Raw genomic sequence first — 9,963 nt, forward strand, 5'->3', positions numbered from 1 at the left:
TCTTGGTATACACTTAATAAAAACATGCTGCAAAAGTTAATGCAAGGCAGAATCAGCTGATGCCTCAGCCACGACAACAGCACATCCTCGTTCTCACTCATTCTGTGCTACAAGGCAACCACTCAAAACCAGAGGCTCTGGTTTTGGCCACATTTTGAGGCAGTCCCTGGTGCATGACCCAGAAAACTCGAGAAAGTCTTGCAACGGAACAGCTCACATCTCCAAGTCCCTGTCAGGAAGGGCTGCCATCTGCCCAAGCAATCAAAAACAGGCAAGACCGAAAGCCAGCACGAAGGTGAGAGGTCATGTGGTAGCGGAACCCACCCTCCAACGGGAGCACCAGCCCCGCGGCCATGGCAGCTGGGGGAGCCCAGGAGGAGACCAGGGCTGTGTCTGCCATGCAGTGCACACAGCAGAAGTGCCTGGGGCTCAGAGCCTCCACACAGCGCTCCCGTGCCAAGGGAGGAGGCCCCAGAGGCGGCAGGGTGCAGAAACTCCAGCCTGTAAACACAGCACAGGAGATCACAAAACATCGGTGGAATGAGAACCTGTGCTGCCAGGGGTCATCTAAAGAGGAAACCCAATTCCTACTAACCCGAAAAGCAGCAGAATGTGCCCCCACTGCGGTGAGAATCCAGAGGGAGGAGGAAATCTGAGCTAAGGAGGGAGCACACAAAGCGAAGGGGCAGAAGCAGTGCAGACGGTCAACCAGCCGCTGAGCTGAGTCTTGGGGTCACCAGCAGCAGAGACTTGGCCGGCCTTAGAAGAAAGGACAGAGAAGCTAACCTGGTCCAAACCAGGGCAGTGTGAGTCCACTTGGAAGTCCCTTCCTGTGATTTAACAGAGTGTCAGGTTACAGCTTTCTTCTTCCAAACAAGATCAGCAATCACCGTGGCTTCTAGGTGTGCAGACGCCCTATCTGCTAGAAATGGATTTCTTGTTTATGATTCCCGGTAGGAGTCTAAACACAAAAATTTAATTCAGGGTAGAATTTTTTTCAGTGAGATTCATTTCCCATAAAAAGTAAATTTTAAGTCATTACTTTCAGAAAACTTGATAAATAATTATTGGTTATTTAAATATCCAAGGCTACTAGTTGATTTTAAGGAGTTTAGAATTAGGAGAAACCTAGTTACAAAACAAAAGACCCAGTCCTAAGGGAAAAAACACACCAGTCTCTTTAACTTATTGGCCACAGAGATGTTTGGCCTAGAACAAGGGCCTACTTGCATCAGAGGGAAAGGGAAAGGGAGGAAACGGGTCTGGCATCACCCTGACTCACTCCTTGGCTGTGCCCCGACTCCCAGCATGGCTCCCTTCAGACCCACATGAGTAGAAGACGGTGGGTACTCTGTTTATGCCTCGACTTGCACGTCCGCTGAGGACCAGGAATAGAAAGCCATCGACACAGCGCTTGCTCTTCAAGAGCTCATGCTCCACAGGGAGAAGGACAATCTCCGAGCAGACGATGCACGCGATAGCAGGGCTCTGCACGGGCCACAGTGGCAGAAACAGGCACCCCCGCCTGGTGTGCGTCCAAGAAGAGTTTGCAGAAGAGGAGACACCTTCCCCACTTGATTTTCTTAGAGGGAACCCATTCATGAAACTGTCTAGTTCCCTCTGTGATGAAAAGTGCAGGGAAAGACTGGATGTAAAATGGGATGTAATTACTTTTATTTTATGTGACACAACAATCACAGAAATAAGGACGCTGTGAAAATGATGTTATTTGGCGATATGATTTCGTGATCAGTGGCTTGAAGTCCATCCTCAAATGCTGGTGAAATATTTTTATTCACATAAACAAATGCTGTCACTAGAGCATGGCTTATAAGCTACCTAAAAGCCCAGGAGCCTGGGACAGATAATGAAATATGTTAGAATACTACACAGCTCTTAGCAGAATATTTAAACCAATAAAGAATCGTCTCCAAATATACTGCTGAAGTTAAAAACAAAAAAGAAACACAAAGTCCAGACCGGAGCATAAGGGCGTACGGTACGTGGCTTCCATTTGTAGGAGAGAAGCGAGGAGCAGGGTGAGTGTGTGTCCTGTGTGTGCATGCCTCATCGGGGGGACAAGGGAGAGGCTGTCTCCAGGGAGGGCGCTGGAGGTCTGCAGTGGGAAATACCTGTCATTAGATGTGTGTTTGAATGGTTTTTCTCCCATGTGCATATATCACTTAATTTTTAATTTTCATTAATGTGTTCAGCAAAAGCTTATTCAATGCCTTTTTAAATGCCAGGTACTGTGTAAGACTCGGGACTGTGATGGGAGCAAGATGCCGTCTCCCCCTTGAGGACCAGCACAACACGGGACTGTGAGCAGTGGCCACAGCCATCATGCTGTGGAGAATCAGAAGGAGCTCAGCCGTGCAGAGAAGCCACTCTGCTGGTGCTGGAGACAGTTCTCTCTGGGCGTGTCTCGGGAAGAGGACGTCTGTGAAAGGGGCTTGTTGGACAGAGACGGTGCTTCCGTCTGGCCTGAGCACAATAAATGAGAGAGCATCGTTCTCGGGAGCAAAAGCTGGGCAGGGGCACCAGCAGCCTCCTTGGGACACTGGGGGCTCCTCAGCTGTGACATGGATGGCCGTGGGCACTGCATCACGTGGCTGTTCTGCACCGCTCCCGTGGGACTTGGGAAAAGGGAACTATGTGAACATGGCTCCCAAGCTGCTCGTGTGCCAGGAGCAACCAAGTCTGTCTCTGACCCAGGGTCCCAAGTCTTTGGCATCTATGAAACCATGCAAGCTAACTTGTCAGCTTGCAAGGAGGGGAAGTCCAAACCCCTCACAGCGCTTGACAAGTAGATCCAAGTCAAAGAAAAGGAAGTTTTTTAGTCTAGCACCTCCCATGGTGCTGGTCCTAAGCTAACATTCGCCACCATACCCCGTTCAGCCGTGCACCTTAATGGGACAGCTCCGAATATGGAGCTATCAAGAAAATACGGGTCCCCCTCTGCTCCGCCCAGACACAGGCCACAGCCCCTCCAGATCTAGGCGTAAATAATACAAAGTCACATAAGAGTTCCTCTCCACTCTGTGCACAGGCAGGAAAACTGGGCAAAGCCTGAGTGGCTGACTCATTCCCTCCCCTCTGCAGGTCAGCACAGGCTGCCGCTAGGGAACAGTGCCGGATTTTAGCTATGTTTTTAGGCATCAGTGGCCTCGGAGAGCCTCATACATCCATTAGTAGGATTAAGTTAGTTTTATCCATGAATCAGCATTAAATGACAAAGCCTAAATACCTCCTAAGCTTTTCTTTCTTATACAGTGAATTCTTTAAAAGGGTTTAGAATTGAAATTGTCTTTTGACTGGATTTATGTGTTTGCATTTGCTTTAGATTCAGCACATAATAAAAAGAACTCCTCGTTGGATTTATACGCATTACCTTGCTAAATTGAAAACTAGTTTTTCCTGGTTTCTGTTTTCACACCAACTTCTTAATCCTACAGAATTTAAAAGTATGCACTACAGACCCTCTCGCTTTTAATTTCATGAAGCAAATGTACAACTCTCCTCTCATCCGGTCAGAATGCCTTCACTTACTGCTTCTGGTTTACCTCGTCTACAGTATCTTTATTTTGGTAACTTATTACTATTTATATCTCTGGCATTTGAGCCATGCATATTCCAACGAGTAAAAAGGAAAAAAAAGGAATTTAGAACACAAGTTGTCCCTCTTTACAGAAAGCTGAAGGGTGGCCAGGCCTAAACCCAGTCACACTGCCACTTTTCTCCTGAAGGGCGGCTGGCCTGGTAGCAGCAGGCTCTTCCTGCAAGTCAAAAGGTGAAATGAGTCACATGCAGATATTTTGGCTATAGAGCTAATATTAGTAATAAGAGCCTTCAATATAGGAAAATGTCCAGGACTGATACTTGTCATTGCAAGAAAACTGAGTGACATCATTCTCCACCACTCCAAACAAGGAAGATCTTTTACAGCCTTCATCTAAAACTACCATGTTCTTTCTGCTTAAGCTGATGTCAAGGTGAACTAGTGATTTTCAAAGACTCTGCCCTTAGGTATTGCCATCCAGCTGTCTGATGTGGGTCACATACAGATCACCCCTGAGAAACTCTGAACCGAGGCAGGAGGTACCTGTGACAGAGACTCTACTGAATATCTAAGATGTCCTGACCCATCTTTGTACTATGAGGTGCTGTCCAATGGTGGGGATAGGCCTGAGTGGTCCAGCCATCCTGGAGAGCGCAATCGGCAGCTCACAGGATCTGCCTGCCTGTCCTGCAGGAGGTCTGCCGGTCTCCTGCAAAGCTTTTTTAAAAGAACTAGTTGTAAACTTTTAAGAAATCGGAATATTTTAGGTAAAGTTTGCATTTTGGATATTCTCTGAAAATACAAAGCTGGGCAATTTGGAACCTGCATTTCCTCACAGTAACAGCCGAGGGTTGTAAGGAGACAGTCCCCAACATCCCCACTGCACCATGTGCCACCCCTGCCCAGCCACAAGGCCATCAGCTCTCCCATAGGCCGACACCTTATCCTCATGAAGGGTTGGCCAGGGACTAGGGGTGAGACCTGTGTCTTTGGAACAGAGTAAAACTAAAAGGACATTGTTTTGAGTGAACTAATGCCACACTCCATCTATGCGAGGTAACCGGTAATAAAGATTCTTTCATGTATAAAAAAAGCCCCTGATTGTGGTGATCCTAACACCCTATTTCATAATGGCAGAAAACTTGACTTCCCTGAACTCGTCCCATTTCTCATCACACAGCGCCTGTCAAGTGAGTCACGGGCACAAGGCCCCTCCGCCCTGCGCTGTCCACTCTCCAGCCAAGCCCAGGCCAACTGTGAGGGGATTCCTCTGCGGGAAAGTCAGGAGCCATATGCTGTTTTTTAAGTGTTAAGTATTCCTTGTTGCCCACTGAAATAGTGCCAGTGTTCTACTTGTTAACAAAATGTTCTTGATGAATGTGGGAAATAAAGAAGAACAGGAAAGAAGCACGAAGTATTCCAGGAGCTTTTCCCTAAAACATCAGCTGTGAGAGGAGCAAGGGAAGGGGAGAAGTTGTCCAGCTGCAGGCTAGGGACAGGCGCGCCGTCTGTAAGGGATCCACCAAGAGTAATAAAACCGAGTACAGCTTGTCTGCTTTTTCTTTATGACCACATGCCAGCAATGTCAATTGCACTCTTCCTCCCTTCCCCATTTTGGGAGTGTCTGTGTGTGTCCACGGCTTGTGGCAGAGGGCCTGGGAAGTATGTCCGGGAGCAGGTGGCAGGAATGGGCAGCGTGAGGTCCCACAGAGCCTATGAATGCCCTTCGGACACTGGAAGATGAAATCCCGTGAAGAAGTGGTTCTGTTCACTGCTGCTCCAGGGGAACAGTTAATGCCAGTGAGTGAACACCACTTGTGGGCAGCCTCAGAGCACGTCAACGACCTGACCAGGAATGATGGCATGAGGGGTAGAGTTCCCAGTCCCCAGGAGTCTTCGGACGGCCAAGGGTCACCTACTGAGGATGTAGCAGACAGCATGCTGGCCCACCCGTCTCCATGCAGGAGGTCTCATGGATGGTGCTGCTGGGATCTGGGTTCACTGGCCACTCACCAGACGATTCTAAAGTCTGGCTCCTCTGCATTTATTTTTCCTAAGTCTCTTAATTTTCACTGAAGGTAACAGACCTCAGTGGCCATGAAGATTGGTTTCAAGGCCCTGGGTGGCAGAACCTGTGTCTCATCTCTCCTCAGAGCTGGCTAATGGTCAGCACATGGCTTTGCATAGGATTGACACTCGGTCCACCTTAGCTGTGGAGCTGATCTACTTCATTTGCCTTTCCCTGGTCAGAGCTCTACCAGACCATTTGGAAGATGCAGTGTATGCATTACAAAAATCACAGATCTTTAAGGTTGGAGGAATCCTGGGGTCAGAGACGTCATTTTTCAGCTGAGGAAGTGGAGGCTCCACAGGGGACCAGAAAGGACAGGATCCCTATTTCAGTAGCCATCTGAAGCCCTACTGTCCAGCGTGGGAGCCACTGGGAGCTGCGAGTCCCTGAAACGTGGTGGGTCCACATTGTGATGTTCTGTGAGTGCAAATCAAATGCTGGATTTTTAAGACCCAGTATAAAAAAAATTCAAAATTTCTCATCCATATTTTATATTGATTACAAGTTGAAATGATAACGATTTGGATATTTTTGGATAAAGTATATTAAAATTAATTTCACTTTTTTATTACTTTTTTAATGGGACAACTAGAATATTAAAAATTATCTATGTGGTTTACATACTATTTCTTCAAGGCAGTGCTGGTCTAGAACAAAGCTTATGTGTGTAACTTCTGGTCTCAAGTCCCTCTGCAGGACAATAAACTGTTTTAACACATAGTCTTACTTTGATTTTAACTTTTGTCTTGAAAATGAATGGAGATGAAAGACAAAAGGTTTTTGCTACTGTTATAATTTGAGTGCTATCACAGAACCTTCTGAATTTATAGACTTGTGAATGTGCCTAGCTGGAGTGCATGTGGTCCCAGCATGTGCTCTTTGACCTGGAGAAAATAAAATGAGCAAATGCACTGTATTCACAATAGGTCTGTCTTCAGGAAAACAAAAGTCTCATTTCCCTATTTGATTTCTGATGTTTCCACCATTATTAACTGGATTAAAATCATCTGTGATGTGACTAAAATTTTTAAGTGCAAGAAATCAGATAAATACTCATTCCATGGAAAATGGAGTTGCTTTTGCAAAGCATAACAATGCCCATGAAATTATTTTAGTAACTGTTGCTATTATGTCGAACCATGGCTATTGTTACTGTTAAGGATAAAAGCTTTCTTTTAAAAGGTTTATTATGGGAAGGATTCCCCGGCCCCCAATATTCATATGAGTTTTACCAGCAGTTCATTAAAAAACAGTGGAAACAGACTTTTTTTTTGAAAATGCAGGTTACCTTAAAACTCAATTTTTAGAGTGAGGCGTGAGCTATTTGCCTGTCAGCTTATCCAACTGAGACCGCTGTACTCACCAAGCCGCTACCTTACCTTTGTATTTTTCTGTTTGAGTCCTTAGAAGCTCTGCACATTTTGTCTCTTCCTCCTGTATTTCCAGATGAAATCGACATTCTGGGTGAACACTGGTCACCTGGTCAAGGTTTATAAAAATGGAAGTAACTAAAAATTTCACTGTAAGAGGAAAGTTAAACAACACTTCTACAAAACAAAACAAAATAAAACAAAACAAAACAGCTCATGGTTCTAAGCTGTTCCCCAAATAACACTTACTTAAAAGCAATCACCTTCATATTTCTGGCATGGTTATTTAAAAAAAAATTACTTTGTAAAGGACTCATAACACAAATATAAACCTAATAGAAAAATTTTTTTCTGAGCAGGAAAACAACTTACTAACATAATACATTGTATGTTGTTGGTACTAATTTGGCAGCAGTAGAGTTTTTTAATCCAATGATCTTTCAATATTTGAGTCCTCCATTTCATAGCCCTTGATTTAATTAAAGTACATACATGTCTACTCATAAGACTATTTTTAATGACCACATGCTATCTCCAGACGCCAGCACGCCTCATCTAAGGACAGCCTCTGCACTCACTGAACAGGGTTCTAACAGGATAACTTTTTTTTTTTTTGAGATTTTTATTTATTTATTTGACAGAGAGAGAGACACAGCAAGAGAGGGAACACAAGCAGGGGGAGTGGGAGAGGGAGAAGCAGGCTTCCCGCAGAGCAGGGAGCCCGATGCGGGGCTCCATTCCAGGACCCTGGGATCATGACCTGAGCTGAAGGCAGACGCTTAACGACTAAGCCACCCAGGCGCCCCTCTAACAGGATAACTTTATTTGTAGAGCCTGCAGGTCACATCTGAAACTTCAGAATTTGGTGCGAAGAAGATTTTCAAAAAGATAAGAGGAGTAAGTAGTGAGAGGAAGAGAGAGCTGGGTGTTATCACCACGGCTGCCACTAACAAGAGGTGGGTGACTTCCCATCGTGATCTGTCATAGGAACTAAAGTTGTGGCACAGATAGTGATTAGTGTTGCCTATTGATGTGTGCAAAAGACAAAACTGCACATTTCAGTCTTAGAAGAAAACAGTCTCTGATCTCTGTCTTTACGAAAATCCAACATTCTTTTTTTTATTTCTCCCCACCCCAAGTACTCACCCCTCCTGTGTCTGAACGAAATTTTACTTTTCCTGTAAGACTATCATACTCTGGGTATGTTATGGCCACCTGTATTTAATTACCCCACTATCAACATGCTTAATTAGGACTCTCACCAGGAATAAAGTTCCTAAACAGAATTAAAAGAACTAAACGCTGATACTTTTGCCACATTTACCCTCATTTTTAAAAAGACACCAAGTTCCTCCCCCCAAGCTCATTACTGGACAACCACCAACTGTTAGAAACTCCTGGTTTCAAACAGACTATACTTTTCCATATGAACAAGTCAGTGGTCTTTAAGTTTCAGAATAGGGAAAATTATGTTGACTTAAAAAATGTTTGTCAAGGTATAAAAAGACACTATGGTTCCTGATATTCTTTAATATGCAGAGCAATGACTTACTTTGGGAACTCTTAGAAATCAAAGCTGCATTAGCCAGAATAATTCCTGGTACGTCTAACAAACTAGATCTTTCAAAGCATTAAAATTACTAACAAGGGTCTTCTTACAATTCTTTTTTAAGATTTTATTTACTTATTTGAGAGAGAGAGAGAATGAGGGAGAGAGAGCACATGAGAGGGGGGAGGGTCGGGAGGGCCAGAGGGAGAAGCAGACTCCCCGCTGAGCAGGGAGCGGATGCGGGACTCGATCCCGGGACTCCGGGATCACGACCCGAGCCGAAGGCAGTCGCTTAACCAACCGAGCCACCCAGATGCCCAACAAGGGTCTTCTTAAACCTCCATTCCTCGGAGGGAGGACAGACCTGGCAGCCTTCACACCAGGCAAGCGCGTTTCCTAGGTTCTCACGCCCTAAATAACGAGATTCGCGCAGCAACGACAACCTCCCTACGCAGCTCTGTCCTTCGCGTCACAACCTCAGAGGGGCTATGAGTCGGGGGGCCGGTGATGCGGCTGCGATGCGCACAAACGAGCAAGCCCGGCTTCGGCGTGGGAGGAAGGCAAGCGACCGGGTTGGCAATGTCCTTCGAGTACAAGGAAGAATTCCTGAGAATTCGAGAATCCACTCATGCAGCCCTTCAACAAGCCACTGTTGAGGGTGTTACTTGTTCCACTGCCCTCCAACAAGGGCGAAGGAACCAGAGTATTCCCGGAAGGAAACTTTCTTCAGCCACACCGTCTCCCTCCGAAACACACTCAAGCAAATACGAACCAGGGCCGAGTACCAGGAAGTGGAAGAAGTATTCAGCGACGAGGCAAACTCCAATGTGAAGCCCGCGCAGCTGGCGTAGCCCTGACCCCCGTGTCGCTCTCGGGCGCCGCGACGGCCAGGCACGGCCCGCCTCACGCCTCGGAAAGAGGCGGCCGAAACCAGCTCCTCTTTGACCGGCGTCTTGGAGGAAACTGGACCCTGCTTCTGGCAAATCCAGGGAGGCGGACGGAGCCGACAAACGCAGGCTCCCTGCCCGAGCCCTAGCTGTGACCCGCTCCCCAGACGGGACCCCGTTCCCGACCCCGGGCCCCCGACTCCGGCGGGCGAGCGTCCCCGGGCCCGCCCCGAGCCCCGCGCCTGGACGCGGGAGGGAAGCGCAGCCGGCGCGAGCCGCGCTCCTCTCCCCGGAGGGAGGACGCGTGTCGGGGTGGAGGCAGCGCGGGGGTCGCAGGACGCACTCACTGGGGCGAGCAGCCAGCCACAGCAGGTCAGCAGCGCGGGCGCCCTCATCGCGGCTCGGCCGATGCCAACATGCGCCGAGCCGCGGGCGCGCACCCCCGGCTCCGGCGGTCCGAGCGCCCCGCGCCCTGCAGCTGCCGCGGGGCGGCTGGAGCGCGTGGGCCAGCCGCCGAGTTCCCCGCC

General features: G+C 47.5%; 1 protein-coding gene across 1 annotated transcript in view; it reads right to left on the bottom strand.

Moving 5' to 3' along the window:
- Window positions 1-9,831, bottom strand: part of VIPR2 (vasoactive intestinal peptide receptor 2) — a 64,508-nt gene extending 54,677 nt beyond the window's left edge. Inside the window, exons 1-2 of the mRNA XM_044920029.1 lie at window positions 9,784-9,831; window positions 7,010-7,109 (exon numbers count right to left, since the gene is read on the bottom strand). Coding sequence (XP_044775964.1) covers window positions 7,010-7,109; window positions 9,784-9,831 — 148 coding nt within the window. The remainder of the gene's footprint in view (window positions 1-7,009; window positions 7,110-9,783) is intronic.
- Between the last annotated feature and the right edge of the window lie 132 nt (window positions 9,832-9,963).

Source organism: Neomonachus schauinslandi, chromosome 12 (assembly GCF_002201575.2).
Source record: "Neomonachus schauinslandi chromosome 12, ASM220157v2, whole genome shotgun sequence".
Taxonomy (NCBI): Eukaryota; Metazoa; Chordata; class Mammalia; order Carnivora; family Phocidae; genus Neomonachus; species Neomonachus schauinslandi.